Below are 17,162 nucleotides of genomic sequence, written 5' to 3' on the forward strand. Positions count from 1 at the left end.
TGGAGGAGATGAAGCACGATAAACTTTCCTCAGTGGAGCTAATGAATAAAAAGAAATGCTGCCCTTATTTCATTTCTGCATATGTTTATCTGAAATGGGGATTCAGAGCTGACTTAAAATTTGATACAGGATAGATGCTCATTTTAATTATTTGGTTTTTAATGAATTCCCAAAAAGGGAATACGAGGTGATCATTAGCAGGCAATTCATATTTGGTTTCCTGAATTGCTTAATGTCAAGGTCACAGTGGGTTTTCATGGATCTCAAATTTCTTGTGTTTAAAAGATTTTAAATGCCACTGTAACGAATCAAACGTTTAAGCACTGTAACTGTGCTAACATTAGTGGTTTGTGGGAAAACTAGGAATAGACTAATAAGGAATTATTCACCGTGGTTTGCGAAGTGTCTGTGCAAAGCTTCTAGAATAAATTACTCTTTCCTCTCTCTTAAAAAAAAGAATAAATTACAGCTTCCTCTCAAAAATATCCAGCAAAACTACTGAAAATAGCCATGTGCACAAAATCATATTTTTGTAATTTTAAGATTGTGATTGTAATTGTAAATTTTGTAATTTAATTTTTGTAAGTTTTAAGATTTTGATATAAAGGTGGGTTTATAACATCAAATGTGCATGTTACTTTAAAATGCTGTATCTTCAGAGACTTTACATCTCAGCCAAGAAGGTCTCTGTGCCTTGTACGTTCTATTTTTACATTTTCAACTTTTTTGTTTTAATATGACCACCAACAATGAGAATTCTGCTCTTTAATTTCACACATGTTGTTCATATAGTAAAGTACACAGAATATACTGCATATCCTGTTTAGCTTTATAAATTAACAAAATCAGTGTTGCATTAATATAAGTAACTTAGAGCTAATCAAATAAGTCTGAAAATCAGTTTAAAATATCAACTTCCTGAAGTGTTTTTCATTTTGCATTTCTCTCCGAAAGTTTAAAGCCGTTATCCCATGTGCATCCCTTCAACAGCTTAGAACTTCTAACACAATTTTATCAACTATTCCCATTACTGCCTTTAATAAGTCTTAAATTTCTCTGCGCTGTGATCCTGATGCCCCTGCAAAATCAAAAGCCAAAACCCCCGTGCCCCCATCACTAGTGAATATGGGCTGAATTATTATCTGAGCAGTAAAGATACTGAAACTCAGAAATCCCTAGAGGGCAATTTATTTTGAATTTGCAATTTATTTCTGTGTCACAAGGGGTCATAGTATTTTTTTTAATATGACTGTCAAGCTTTAATAATAAATAATAATAGCATCGTTTTATGTAACACTCACCTGTTAAAGTACTAGGATATGGACTTGGCACAGCTGAAAATGAAGATGATGCTCCTCCAAAGGGCGTCATTCCTGAGGGCCCTCCAAAAGGAGTCATGGAATGACTATTAAAATTAACTGCTGATCCCTTTATTGACGGAGACTGTGTTGCTTGGCTGGAGTCTGATCCGTAATGGCTGACGTGGGAAATAACAGGTTCTGGAGTATTATCAGTTCTGTATTTCATGGCTGGACCTTTATCTTCTTTGCTTTTAATGCACCCCATGGTTGCTTCTGTGAGAATGAGAGAAAAAAAAAAAGAGTTAATCTCCATGTTGCACCTTTTGATAGTTAACACAGAAGATTCCCAAAAAGTTACCAAAAATGCTGATTTATTACTGTTTAAAAAAACCCAAAACAACCCCCAGCAATTGCTACCACATGCAGACTATAAACTCTGATGAAAAAGTGTTCTGGAAAAAAAATCCAAGCCATTCCTAGACTAGAGAAGACCTAATTATTGTCCCTTACAACATCACATACTAACACCACATTTGGATTATTCTTCATCCCAGTTCCTTGGTGGACTGTAAAACGTAAGAAAGAAAAAAAAGAAAAAAAAAATAAATAAAGAGGGAATCAGGCAACAGAGAGGAAAAGACACTGAAGACTTCTATAGCAGGGTGGAAGGGGAAACAAACGTAACAAACCCAGAGTCAATTATACGAAGAAATCCAAAGCAATTATACCAAGAAAACGAGTGGGGCATTCCTGCTTTTTTTTTAAGCACTGTGCAATAAGGTTCTGACCTGCTGGTGGTATTACAACTAATACCTTTAAAGATGTAGAGAAGTTTTCATCCATTGCCAACCCCCGAAATACAGCTCACAAACCAACCTGGGATATTCACGGCCACAGGATAGGGTTAAGCTCTAGAGTCTAACTAGAATTAGAAAAAATTTAGAAGAGTAATTAGAACATCCATAATAGTTTAGAAACTGAACTGGACCTGGACCAGGGACAATTTATAGCCCTGATGGCCCAAGATTGCCACCAGCTCCCACTACAGGCAGACTGTGCCAGAGCTCTTTACCACGGGGACACCTATTACCTGCTGATGGAGGTAATCAGAGAGGAGACATGTCGCCAACAATTAAAATGACTGTGTCTTAAGAAGTCACCACCTGCCATTTATCAGGTAGTGACAACTGATAGCAGGCATTTTCTGGCTTATGCCAGCTGGGAAACAAATCGGGAAGAAAACAGGAGTCTCTATTAGATGCAGCACTAGTCTGGCATGAAAATTCCTGTATTCTCGGGGGGGAAGCTAAAAATCTCCTTTAACTTCAAAAGTAGAAACCTCCACAAAAATAGGAAATCAACTGCTTCACATTCTCTAACGAATCAGTTAAAAAAGAAACACCAAACAAAACAGCAGCAGTCTGAAAGCATTAAAAATACGTCTTTTGATAACTACAACAGTTTCATGGACTCTAACTAACAATTAGGGAAACACAATGTTTCCCATTGTGTGTCTAACTATTCTTTTCCTTTTCAATTCTCTTTTACCTTGTTAAGTATTAGACACAGAAATATGGAACAAAGTAAATCTTACTAAACAAATACTGCCTTAATGTAGTCACACTGAGAGAAACTAATTCGCTCTGTATAACTAACCATTACAATATTAAAGATACTGTAATTTCCTCAAGAACCATGAATCAGAGTTCCTGGAAAGAAGGTGGTCCATAGCTGCTGAAACACCATATGAAATTTACTGCTCGTAAAAATTAAGAATATTCACCCTGTCAATTCAGCCCCTAATGCTGTAATGTAATACAATTACTGGTGCAGAAACAAGCAGTAACAAAGACAAATAACTGCGTTTTTACAAATCTCATCTGAGAGTTTTACACAGAATAACGCATCATCACAAAAGCACACCTTATCCTTTTTTTTTTTACTTCTGATACTATTATTGCCAACTTATTAATTGTGCATAAACAGTAATAGAGCAACTCTCAAATACATGCATGAAGAATGTAATGTGTCTAAATACCTTACAAAAGATGCCTTACAATCTGCAGTAGAAAAGCCAGTTATTAATTCACAATACAAATCAATCAAACACCCAATCACATCCTTTTAATTTCTCTACCACTGCAAATAGACACTGTAATTTCAACCACTTTTTTTTGGCCATGTGGCTGCCTATTGTGAATTTTTGCCTTACTCTAGAGGCCTATTTCTTTGATTCTCTTTAAAAAACTGCAAGCAAAGTTTTCTGCTATGAATAAAAGTCCAATCACCTTCGCAAAAATGTCTTTGCTAATAGCACCGATTCCCTGCCTTTGGTTGAAAGTTCAGCATCATACACAATTTAAAAGTGCAGCACACTGCTTATGTTAATAAAGTAGATTAAAAGGGAAAGGTACAAACATTTGTACAATTAAATGTAAATATTTTTTTCTCTGTTACTTCTGGCATTTGGTTAACTTGTAACAGACTGATAAGACTTCAAGATTTAAAAAAAAAAAAAAAAAAAAGCCAATTTACCAATTCTGGTAAAACTGCTGGATTCTGCCCATGGTACTGCTGATTTGACCAAACGGCTTGTGACAAGGCTACCCTGTACTGCAATTATAACTGGTAACACCCATACACGCTCACGCAGTTAAGCTGTGGTTAGCAGCAAAAAGTTTCCATTGGTATACTTGAGTCCCGCAAAGAAAAGCCCTTACTGAAGACTTGAATTCATTCTAGCGAAATATATTCAGCCTCTCCCTTGGTTCTCCCCTCCCCACCCACTTCACTGTTAAGGTAATCTTCTTTCAGGGGTTAGAGAGATTAACAACAGAGATTCAATCAGCACTTCAAAGAGAAAGACATTCAGAAATAAGCAGACAAAAATGTAAAAGCTCTACTTTTATAACTGCATACCCACAAAACAAAATTAAGGAAGCAAACTCCTTAGCTTTTAGAAGTCAAAAACATAGGTTTCCTTTACAAGAAGGAATTACAGCAAAGAGGTGAGAGAAGATGACATAAACCAAAAGTGACTAGTAGGGAAGAGAAAAATGGTTGCCCACACTATGGGGGAAACCCCCCCGATGACTTATTACTCTTTAGTCTTGTAATAAATGACTGGATAAAGAAAAAAAAAAAATCCCTAAGCAGCTGGTATGCAATGTTGGATTTGATTATTCTGGTACTGTATCTGTTATTAAAAATGTATGTGACTGAAACAACTTAGAACTATTTTCATCACCCTTCACCTGACCAGCAACAAAATATTAAGGAATACATTTCTGTCATAAAATTCACGGCTCCCTTTCTGAAGCACTGAACTCTTTTTAGAAACAGATACAGACGAGAAGTTCCTGTTTGCTCTGTAGAGAAGTCCACCTATTCAAAGAAATGCTGGCCCAAGGTACGTTATTCACAAACCACTAATCCATTCCTATTAGTTAAATCATTATTTTAGCTCTGACTGGTGTCTGAAGCAAACCACTCGAGTATCTTCAGCAGCTTGTTCTTTCTTTGAGACTAATACTCTCCTGTTGGTTCTCATCAGCGCGCCCACACGTTTGGTGGGTGGGATAGGAGTCGGGTCTATCAGGAAACCATGTTCGGAAAGGTATGGACTAAAAGCACAGATGCCTTGTTCTGCTTTCTAGATAGAAACACTCCTATGTTAGAATGTTTTCAAGAAGAAACAGAAGCTGAAATGATTACTGGAAGGACAGCTGAAGGTCAGCAGGATGCCCACAAAAATCAATAGAAGAATGAGAGCACTCCAGGAAGTAGTCATCGAATGAGATTTTAGAGACAGCCAATTTGACCTGGGCTTTTTGGAGAAGACACACAAAAGGCAAAAGTTCATTGTGGTTTAATACTCTACAAACACCTCAGACAATGGCAGAGCACCCTTAATAACCTCTCTGCCAAACAAGAGAGCTCCAGGCGAGTCAATGCTGCCCTCTTATCTTCCCAACTCTGTTTTATAGCAGAGTGCCGGATCACAAGGAAAGCTTTGTTCAACAATTGAAATGTGTGGCCAGTAAAGTCTTCATGGTTTTTTTTCCCCACTTTCCTTTCAGAAGGATGACCTACCAGCCGAAGAAAAATGGGTTTTTCCTCAAGAGCCATCATATCCTAGGTTACGGACAAACGGTTCCCTCAGGGTGTCCATAGCCTCCTCCGTCGACCCTGGAGAGGTGGGTGTCACAAGGGAACCGCTCGTTCGTCCAGTGCGTCCTTGCTCTTTCCAGTTGATAGTTACAGAAGTTATCTACTCATTGGCTCCTTGGGACACAAGGTTCTCAGGAATGCTTCAAGAAAGGTCTCCTATTGGCATGAAGGAAGATGCTAAAGCTTTGAAAGAGGTGATTTTAACTCAGGTGGATAAACTGACAATCTGTTACAGCTAGCTGCCTTAGAGCAAACAAGTCTGCAGATGCCTCTAAACTCCGTATTCATTTTTTCCCCCAATACTCTACCCATTGGCATCAAGATTTTGAGGGCCACTGACTAGCATCTGAAATCCTGAAGACCAAAAGCTGGGAGAGCCTCATGTTTGTTTCACTTGCTGTCATTGACTTGATAACAAAAACCCAGAAAAAATGAGGAGTTTCCTCTTGGGGCCAGCTGGAGGTGTTCTTCTGATCTCTCACTTCTGTCACGAGTCAGCACTTCCCCAAATGCCTAATGCCTTCTGGGGACTTCATCACGACGTAAGGCTGTGAACGACAGCTGCATGGAGCCACTCTGACATGCTGCAAAGGGAAAGACACTCTAGGGAGTTGTTCACTTTTCAACCTCTAGACTAAACTGGGTACTAAAACCATACAAGAACTAAATGCAAGAGGTAGGGCAAAAGAAAAATCACTAAAGGGAAGGGTGGGTTGCAACATTTCATTTTACCATTCCTTTTGATTACTGGAATTGTTCATACAGCCAAAAAGAGCACATAAGTCATTTTTCACTATGAAGAAAGAGTTAAATTAGAAGAACAAGCAAGTCAAATCTCTTTCTGGAAGGATAAAGCAAGACTGCAAATATCCTCTTACCTTAAAAAAAAAAAAAAAAAAGAAAAAAAAACCCAACCAAAAAACCCAAACCCAAACCCAACCATCCCATGCTACATAATGTAAAAAGTATTTTATTTGACATTCACAAATTGCTAATAAAAAGATGAAAAAAACATTAAAGATTTCCACTGCTACTCTGTCTTCACTTCTCAGTGTTAGAAAAAAAAAATTGTTTCTGTCAAGAAAACAAGTACCTTCACTTCTCAAAAGTGAAACAAATGTCTTACAAAAAGATCCCCTTAACTTTCAACTAAAGTCATGATTTAAAGTTATTAAAATTTCATGCAATGACAAAGACAGGATATTCTGCAGAAAGTTCGCTAATGGATCCATTAGCTGACTATTTGCTCAAACAAGTGCGGAGCCGACCCCATATGTCACCGGAGACACGCAACCTATACTGGCTTTTCATACACTAGGCAAACAACACAGAGCATCCGCCGAACAGGTGGTTTCAGCTGAAAAAAACTCATTTATTAGAAGTGACACAGACTCTATTTAAAACTCATTTATTAGAAGTGACACAGACTGAAAGAAACAAAGACAACCAGAAAAGAGGCTAACAACTCCTTTGGCCAATACTATAACATCCAACTAATTCAGTTCATCTTTAAGAGGTCACTGCTTTGGTATGAAAACATGGGTGAGCTTTTTTTTTTTGATCTACAAAGCAATCCACCGTGTTTGTAAAGGAAAATACACTGAAGAACAGCCCTGTGTTCTTTGCAGAGTATAAGCCATTTTTTTAAATTATGCTGTTTTTATCATGTGATATAATTTATATTTTATGAGCTGTCATAAATTTCAAAGTTTGCTTATTTTACTATGAACAACTCATGGCATTTTGAAGAATGATGTTCTACTGGATTCAGTTTTATTATTAGCAATAACATTAGTGTAACAAGACCTTAGACAGTCTGTATCATTATGCATTTAAAGTGCGACTGACATGACCTTGTAATTAAAGATCTAATAAGGAGCAAAAGGTGAAGATAAAGGAAGAAGCATTAAAAAAAAAAAAAAAAAAGACACCGTAGTAAGGACTTAGGTTACTAGAATTTCAATGTTTACCACATATCTACGTAAAGTTCTATCCAGAAAAATAACTATAAAACAGCACTACTAGACCTTAGGTTGCCCATACACTAAAAATATACTTAAAAGTAAAGAAACATCCTCTTCATTACTGACTAATGCAATCTGAAATTTTTGATCCTAATGTTTCTATAGACCAAATCCTGCTTTCAACATGACCACACAAACATATTCAAGGAAAAATTCTGGGGCTGCTGTGGTAATCCTTTTGATTTCATAGAAGCAGAACAAACCCCAGCTTGTTTGCTAATAAAGCTACAGCTAGCAAAACCAGCGTAGCAAACAGAGGACACTGCACAAAGAGAGAAAAAACAATGAGTATAAAATTGCTTATCTAGTTGGGACATTTTGTATTTCAGAGTTAAAAGCTGTTGCAAATATTACATATTTCTGTTCTAGCTCACACTTTTTAAAGAAATCAGATTTTAAATTTGCATTAAATTAATGATTGAGACTGATCCTACTGGAGGAGCTAGTTACCTGGCTGATAAGACCACAACAACAACTGTGCTCTGAGGGGATACCAGATCTCAAAACACTACCTGGAAAATTAGGATTAGCAGAAATTGCATGAAAAAGAATAAGGTCCTTCAATCCTTCATGTCGTTCCATGATTTCTTGACTTCTTTTTGGAATGGAAGACAAGAAGTCTGATGGAAGTGTGCTTCCTCTGAGGTTTGAGCAGCTTAGACATGGGAGACTTGCTCAGATGTATCAGCCTTTGGACACAGTATCTATGAAGGAGACTGAGGATTTCCAGTCCTCCAATTTGAATGGCCTCACACAAAGGCTTCTCTCCTGAAGAAACACCTCCTGTCTTTCTTGGAACTAACAGGTAGGAGAGAGAGCTGCCCCAGCAGGCAGTACAACCCTCATCCCAATCCACATCAGGCCCCATCATGCAACTGCAAGGTCCCACTGGATGTCAGGTTACGAAGCTGAAGAAAAAAATAACTATTGCAACAACAATTTCTAATAAATAAAGTGGAATTATAGATTATCAGTGAGGCAAAGTCAGGAGAGATGCGAGCACTCTTCAGTTTTCCCTCTCAGTCACATCCTCCTTTCATCTGGACCAAACATGTAGGACCTCCTCCCACTCACTGTGTATTTGGACAGCTGAATCTGTAGAGGGGGTCTTTCTTTTTAAAGACGGGCAAAAGCTGCAGGAGCAAATTGGAGAAAATGATCATGTCGGGGATAACGTGTGGCTGGCTCCGCAAAATACACACTCATAAAATTGTGTTTATTTATAATCAGAGTTTTGCCTACATTATTTGAGATATTGTAGGTTTCCCTTGACCAGATGTTGTATGCAAACATAGCAAGAAAAGGTGGCTTGTCCAATCAAACTACAAGTGTTCAGAAAAGACAGACTAGAGGTGTAAGAAAGCAAGCCTACTGTAATTTTAAAGACACTTCTAATCAAAGAAGATCTAGTTCAGTATACTATCTTCAACAGTGGCCTTTGCCTCTAACCAGGAGCTGCTCTTTCACCATGGGCCTGAGCACGGACTCTGACAACAAATAAGGTTTCCTCTTTGTAGGAAGAAGGACCAGCAGCAGATGCCTTGGAAGATGAGAGGAGCAGGATGAGCACAGACTGAGACTTCCCCAACCTCCACCAATCTGTAGCTCAGAAAGTCCACAGTCAGGCAGAGACTAGTGACTCAGCTACACGAGAAAAGTCCTACAGGTGTGACCCAGCTTATTAGTTTAAACTAATGTAGTTATGTTGATGCAACATCTGCACAAGATTTGCATTCCAGTATGTCTTTACTTGAATTGGTTTATGCTGCCTGGTTTAAGTCAGATTAATCATATCCAAGAAAATAAAAGTAGTTATTACTATAACAATAGAGATTTAAACATCGTAAATTTCTGTTCTAGATAAGGCTTCTGAAAACCCACAGGAGGTGTCACAGCCAAGACCTGGACTGAGATCTTCCAAGCACGACTGTAGTGGCCTGACTTTTAGTCTGATACACCAGAGCAAGGCTTCCTCGCCGAAGCTGCTCAAGAAGCTGGAGCAGCACACTTCCATCGTCATCCTCTTTGTCTTCCAGTTGCTTACATGAGCAATCTCCATTCAGCTGGAAGCTGCCTACCATGTGCACAAGGCAACAGAAAGCATGAAAGAAAGACGATGCTAGGTGGAAAAAAACAACCAAACAAACAAACCACCCAACACCCCAAACCCACCTGCAGTAGGCACAGAGCCTAGCTGGGGGTACACTAGCTGGGGGTACTAACTTCCACAGCACAGAAAATATTTGTCAAATTTAAATGTTTAAAGTTCACTTTAAAATGTACCAATTGCTAAATAGAACTTTTATTTTAAGAAAGTTTGTTTTCAGGATCTAGTCTGAATTTTCAGTGAGTTTTCAAGCTTATTGTTCATACCCAGAAAGAGTGAAAAATAATTTGTGCTTTTTTGTACATCCAACAAAACACCTGCCAACAAACCTAAGGCAGATTATGCAAAATGGGTACACAACACTGATGGATTAATTTTCTTTACTCCAGCAGTCAAGAACACAAGGGAGAGATTAACTAAAATATCAGAATTGCAAAAGCAATTTTATGTGCTGAAATATATAATACATATACACAAGATCATTTTAAAAATTTCGAGTTACAATGTCTAGCCATACAATTTCAAGCCTTTACCACACAAAGACATTTTCTCTGGCAACAGATGATACCACAGACAAAACAACCAATATATTGTCTAGACAGCATTACTGCTGCTCCATTGTCTTGAACCTTAAAGTACACAGTCAATAAATACATGGCAAGCAGAAAAGGACAATTCAATTTTTTTCAGTGTAATACCTATTTTTATTAATTTGTAAATAATTACAATTGTCTTTAAAATTAAAAGCCTGATATATTCAAGAAGTCTGGCCAAAAGATTGTTTCAGATTACAATAAAATGCATGTCATAACTTGTGAAAGCTATCTAGCACATTTCATACAGGATTTAGGAACTGATTTATAAATAGAAAGATTTTGTGTTCATTGAATCCGATCTGGAAAAAACAACAAAAAGTATGCCTAGTATCACAGAACCTTTTTATACATTCAGTTTTCTATTTAAGTATATTATTTCTGGAAAAGATGCCTCCAAAAGTTATTTTAAAAGCAACTCTTTAATATTGTTTACTAAAGTGAACTAAAGTAAACCAACATTCTGTTTTCTGGACCTCATAGCAGGAAGCACACAAACTGCTTTCCCAAGGGACGTCCACATTACAGAAAAAGTGAAGTAAAACTTACATGGCAGAAGAACAATTTGCGGCACTTCTGTTCTGAAAAACTCTATGAAAATTTAAGAAGTCATTTCTTTCAAAGTTCAACTACAAACTACACTTGAAAAAATGGACTACAAAATTTGCAAGCTCCCAGAAATTCAGAGATACTGAAATTCATATGCATCTATAGTATTTTTCATCTTCTCAACTGGGCATACAGCTGAAGTAGCAATTACATTTTAAGATGACAGAGGAATTCAATATCAGCAAGAATCCAGTTGCAACTTCATTTGGTCTCTGTTAGTCAACTTAGAAATATAAAGAAAGGAACAGTCATAGAAACTTAAAATATGAATTAAAAAAAAGACTCTATAATAAATGACTGTTATATCCACCCAAATTATAGCACAGGAACACTGTTAGGGAATCTCATGGAACTTAGGCTTAATCAATTTGGTGTGTGCTTCACAAACTGTTACTTTACATTTGCACATACCTGCTTTGCAGAGATAAATTTTTCCAGCTACTGTTTGCCAAACGTCACCCTAAGTTGGAAGTAAATTCCCCTTTATTCTCAAGCTATTTTATCCAAATATAATTGACATGATTAGCATGTTAACAAAAATCAGTTATTAAAGTATTTAAATCCAATTACTGACAAAATGTTGCAGCTTATTTATTCAAGGGCCATATACCCAGATCTCCTTCAGCAATTAGTTCTTTGCTGAACAACAGGAATTTCAAGAAGCCAGCTGGAAAATATCAACCTTTTGACTAAAACAAAAAGTGAAAGTGTGTATAAACAATTACAACCACAGATGTACACTGTTCTTCATGATTCAATAGCTTGTGTTTTCCTTTGTACATAAAAAACAAGTGAAAAGTACAATTAAAATTGCAAAGCAATTCAAAATTAAACAGAAAAAAATATAAAGAGGACACCTGCTAAATAATACCCTTATTAAAAGGGAAGAGCTGGATGACGTTTTAACTAAACAAGAATTATTACCCTAATAGCTATCATTACTGCTGTTATATTGCTTTCTATACTGACAGATATAATAATGTTCATAGGCAAGAAGATCAGGAGAAATTACCTTAATTAGCTTGTCAGGCATCTTGCACAATAGAGGCCATAGGGCTGCCCTAAATTAATTTCTCTTTTTTTATCATTTTGAATGTACACACATGCTCAAATTCATTCAAAGTCACCTGTTATGGAAAGTCCACCCACACTGGACAAGTCTTAAATTTTAAACACAGTAACCACTGAAAGTACATGCCTCAGGTCCCATCTGAATTTAACGCCAACATCCAGCCAGCGATCTTGTTACACCTTTGCCTTGGAGCCCTACCACCACCCCGTTTCTGTTACCTGTGTAAGTCAGTAGATCACGGCTCTCTTTAACCTTCCCCTTGGCAAGACTGGTGCAGTCCCACTAAACTCCAGTCTAGCAACTGGCTTTCCAGTCATGCCAACCACCTCATTTTCTCCAAGGTCACCCAGTTTCTTCAGTGCCTCCCATTAACAGGTATCACCAGGAACAGACAGGTAAGGGATATTTCTTAACCCTTCTTTCATAGAATCACAGAATGGTTTGGGTTGGAAGGCACCTTCAAAGATCAACTTGTTCCAGCCACCATGGCCATGGTCAGGGACATCTTTCACTGATCAGGTCACCCAAAGTCCCATCCAACCTGACCTTGAACATGTCCAATGACGTGGCATCCACAACTTCTCTGGGCAACCTGGTCCAGCATTTCACCACCCTCACTGTAAAAAATTTCTTCCTTATATTCTTCCTTATATCTGATGTAGATCCACCCTCCTTTAGTTTAAAACCACTGCCCCTTATCCTATTGCAACAGGCCCTGCTAAAAAGTTTGTCCCCATCTTTCTTATAAGCCCTCTTTACGTACTGAAAGGCCACAATCAGGTCTCCCTGGAGCCTTCTCTTCTCCAGGCTGAACAACCCCAACTCTCTCAGCCTTTCCTCATAGCAGAGATGTTCCATCCGTCTCACCATTTTGGTGGCCCTCCTCTGGACCTGCTCCAACAAGTCCGTGTCTTTCTTGTACTGGGGACCCCAGAGCTGGTTGCGGTACTCCGGGTGGGGTCTGTCATGATCAGAGCGGAGGGAGAGAATTACCTCCCTTGACCTGCTGGCCACACTTCTTTTTACGCAGCCCAGGGTATGGTTGGCTTTCTGGGCTGCAAGCACACATTGCCAGCTCATGTCCAATTTTTCATCCGCCTGTATCTCCAAGTCCTCTGCAGGGCTGCTCTCAATCCCTTCATCCCCAAGTCTGTACTGATACTGGGGATTGCCCTGACACAGGTGCAGGACCTTGCACTTGACCTTGTTGAACTTCATGATGTTCACATGGGCCCATTTGAGACTCTAGTATTTATTTTGGCAGCAGCCACTGTCCCTTATGATTCTCAGGTCTTTTTCAGTACTGCTTTAGAACAGCAGTTTCCACATCCTGAAAGCTTGGCCTACATCCTTCTTGCTAGAAGTACAATAATATATTTTGCTGTATTAAACAGGCATGACTCTCAACTAATCCAGGTTACTCCAATCTTGGAGCTGTGAGACAAATTTTGGAAAAAAAAAAAAAAAAAAAATCACTCATCTGAAAATGGAGACAAGAGGACACAGTAAAAGTCTCACCATTACCCTACCCAGGGCTTCTTACACTTATCTCCAACACTTCATTGCCCTGTTCATTATCTACCCTATGAGCACCTGGTACTATGTTCTGCAAGGTGCATGGAGCTCAGCCACATGGCAACTCTACCTTTCAAGCTCATCTGCTTCTGCAGGAGAAAGACATTTCCGCTGCACCTCACCAAGTACACTGCAGAAGAAAAGTACCCACTTTTCTCTTGTCTTAGGAGGCAGAACTGGCTTATTTGTAGGTAACAGTCACTTGTCCTAGGCCAGGGTTGGCTCCTGCAAAGTAGGTGTATCCTCTGTTTTCAACAGAAAAGTTTTGTTCCAAATGTGAGCACTTTCCTAGTGATTTTGTGAGCCCGCTACAAAATAAAACCCAAAACTTAATTCTTTGCTTTCAAAAGCAAGGAGTTACTTTCCCTCATGTTCATGTTGTTTCATTTGCCTAAGGAATCAAAATACTCAACTCTTTCCAGCTCCAGACTAGCAATTAGAGTGACATGTACAGGGTGTACAAAGCCTGCAATGATGGCATGTAGAGGAAAACCACATAGCATTTGCTTCCCATTCCTTGATGGTTTTCCTTTAGACTCATCTTCTGCTGATTCTTCCTCTACCACTTATAACTGTTGAAAGGGCTTTAGACACAGTTCATAAAAACATTTCTGAAAAAGATGTCAAAGAAAAGACAAACTTTTCCTGAGGGTGTTCTTATTTGATGGAGTGAAACAAATGGGAACCATCTCAGCATTTCCTGTGATGGGGAGGTTTATCAAAATACAGCTCAAAAAACCGGTGAAGTCTTCAGATGTCTTCTAAGGATACATTAAAGATGACATCAGTTTTCTGTTCATCTTTTTAAAAGCTTTTCCATATTAGGCAATGGGCCTTCCCTCCAATTTAGCATTTTCCAGCTCAGATTACTCCCTACCATGCAGGCAACACAATCCAAGCGTGAACTAGCCAGCAGCATGTAGAACACATTATCAGTCACTACTCTCCAAAGATGTGCAAAGTGAACACAATGGATAACTTCGATAAGTTAACCACTGTAGAGGATAGAAAATAAAACAGGAATAGATGAGAGAAGGGTGTGAAGAAGAGAGTGAAGAGATGCTAGAGCAACAACTAGAGTTCTATGAGTTCTCTCTAAAAAAAAAAAAACCCAGAATATTACTAATAAAAAAAACAAAGAAAAGAACAATAGAAAATAGTTTTGACATATTTCATGTAGGTAAATATTGTTAACCCACGATAGGGTATGCCACAGCACAAAGACATCCTTCAGTTTTTATCGACAGGTTCAGATAACGCTTTTCTAAATAGATAGGTAAAATGTCTTGGCCATTTTGTGTTCTCAATCATTCTGGTACCTTGTTTTCAGGAGTACACAACATATATTTAAAGATTCTCTTCAGGCTAAATAACTACTGTTTAGTAGCAGATTTTCTTGTTCCTAACCAGTAAGCACAGCTTTTAGCAATACTCTTTTGACTCCAAAAGTATTGCTAGAAGGAAGGACAATTTCCATTTTAATTAAATGTCAACAGTAGAAACGCTGAAGGGTGCGGGGAAGATATTAGGGATTCAGCAGAAGCGTACATGTCAAACAACTTATTCCTCGGTAACTTCCATGACTTAGATTTTGGTCACAGGTCAGAAGGATTTAAGTTATGAGTAATAATGAGGGAAACAACAAATTAACAATATTTAAAAAGAATTAATGTTGCCTAAGATAGAAACATTGCAATGACAGAACTTCTCATCTTCAAAAATAAGCAGCATGCTTAAAAGAGCTGAAATACATACCTTGCTGCAGATTTGACAAGCTCCAACTGAAAATTTCAATAAAACCAAGTATTTATTGAAAACAAATTAAAAAATGCAAACATTTTAAATACTACTATTTTATCATATTCTCATAAAACAAGAGAAAAGGAAGAAAGCCTTGTTCCGTGTCTCTCCTGGAGGGTGGGGGAGAGGTATTTTAAGTCCTTTTATTTTGTTTTCTTATTCATTTCAGTGTTCTGGTTCTTCTTACACTGACCTAAACTAATGGTTTACAAATACATAAAATCTCATCTTTCTCACTTCTCATAAGCTTAAATAGGAAGCTGTATCTGAGAGCAAGTTAGAGGTGTTCCCTATCCAGCAGAAATAGGATTTTTTTTTTTGCTAAGCCTCAAACCTTCTAAACTTCAAAAATTCCTTAAGTCCTCACCAGTTTTATAAACTTAATGCTTCTAAAGGTCATCTTTCAAGCAGGAAGCAATGCAATACTATCATCCCACAGGTTAGCTTTAAGAATCAATTTTGCATATATTTAAACAGTGTCTTATAGACTAAACATGAAATGAATCTGCTGAAAAACAGGTTCTGCTGTTTGGGGCAATTTGTGGACTGCTCGCTGCCAGAATCCACTGCTATTCACAAAGAATAATACTAACAGTGATAACCCTGAGGCTGAGCAGTATTAGTAGAAGTAAATACCTGTATTTTCAGCCACCAGACGAGTGGCATAGTTCACTGGTGACCGGTCTAAAGACAGGTAAGATCTGCACAATGCAGCACTAAATCCCAAATACACAGTAAGAAGAAAGGAAAAACCAGAAGGAAGTAACTTCCTTGGAACAGTCTACAGGGAAGGAGTAGGTAGCACTTCATATTTCTACCAAACACTGGTTGTAACTCAACCTGAAGAAGGGATATTGTCCCCAAGCAAAGTCCTACTCGATATCAAGTGGAGAGCTCAGCAATAGCTCTTTATCACACAAACTGACAGGTTTGCATTTCCTGCTCGTACAACACCTAGCATTAAATTGCCAGACTGAGGATGGGGAGAGTTATCCAGCCATTCCCAACTGGTCGAGACTACTGGGTTTATGTCCCCTCTTGCAGGGAAGGCATTTTTTTCTAGGAGCGCCTGCGAATTTCTATTTGACAAATGCTCTGCTAGTGTTAAGGAAGGGCTGGCGATGTGCTTCATCTGTCCTCATATCTTCCCGTAGCATGTCATAGCTGTGACTTCTGACTTTTGCTATTTTTATTAGAGAGCCAAGAACTGTTTTACATCCTTGTCAGTACAAGTAAGGAGTTCATGCAATATCTATACAGCATCCAGTCCACCCAGTTAGGAACCCTAATAACCCTTCAGTTCCAAGTTTCCAACCAGTGATTTCCCCTAAGCTCCTAGTGAGGATCCCCTCTTCCCCCCATGTTTGCATCTGGTGGAGGAAAACGTTTGAAGAATACAGGTTTCTATGGTATACATAACCTGAAATGTTGTTGTGAGTTATTTTCTAATCCCAAACTACTTTTCTAGAATATTCAAGCTGATGTAGGAAATAAAAAAATACTAACTTTAATGTAAAAAAAAAAAAAAACAACAAAAAAACAACAAACTTGACAGAGTTCCATCAGCCTTTGATATACAACTGAACATAAGCATAATTAATAGGACAGAAAAACAGTAGTAGTACAATAGCAATGGGATTGTAATAATTTCTTATTTTTGATTCAGGTATAAGGATAGAGTCTGATGACGGGACGTGATCAGCGTGATCAAGAGGATAAAGCTGCCACAAATTATGACATAAAAAGCAGAGTTCCCAAAAGGAAAGAAAAAGAATAGGAGATTGCCACTGACAGGAATCAAGACGTATAAACAGGAAAAAAAGAAGGCAGGGGGAGGGAAATGAAATTTTCAAGAATGGCAGAGTGAGCAAGCATGGCACAGCATGAAAAGTACTTAAAAAGGATACCAGC

General features: G+C 38.1%; 1 protein-coding gene across 1 annotated transcript in view; it reads right to left on the reverse strand.

Moving 5' to 3' along the window:
* Nucleotides 1-17,162, reverse strand: part of YES1 (YES proto-oncogene 1, Src family tyrosine kinase) — a 51,340-nt gene that overhangs the window by 15,486 nt on the left and 18,692 nt on the right. Inside the window, exon 2 of the mRNA XM_082314108.1 lies at nt 1,302-1,574. Coding sequence (XP_082170234.1) covers nt 1,302-1,566 — 265 coding nt within the window. The 5' untranslated portion in view covers nt 1,567-1,574. The remainder of the gene's footprint in view (nt 1-1,301; nt 1,575-17,162) is intronic.

This window comes from Platalea leucorodia (genome assembly GCF_965183815.1).
Source record: "Platalea leucorodia genome assembly, chromosome: 1".
NCBI lineage: Eukaryota > Metazoa > Chordata > Aves > Pelecaniformes > Threskiornithidae > Platalea > Platalea leucorodia.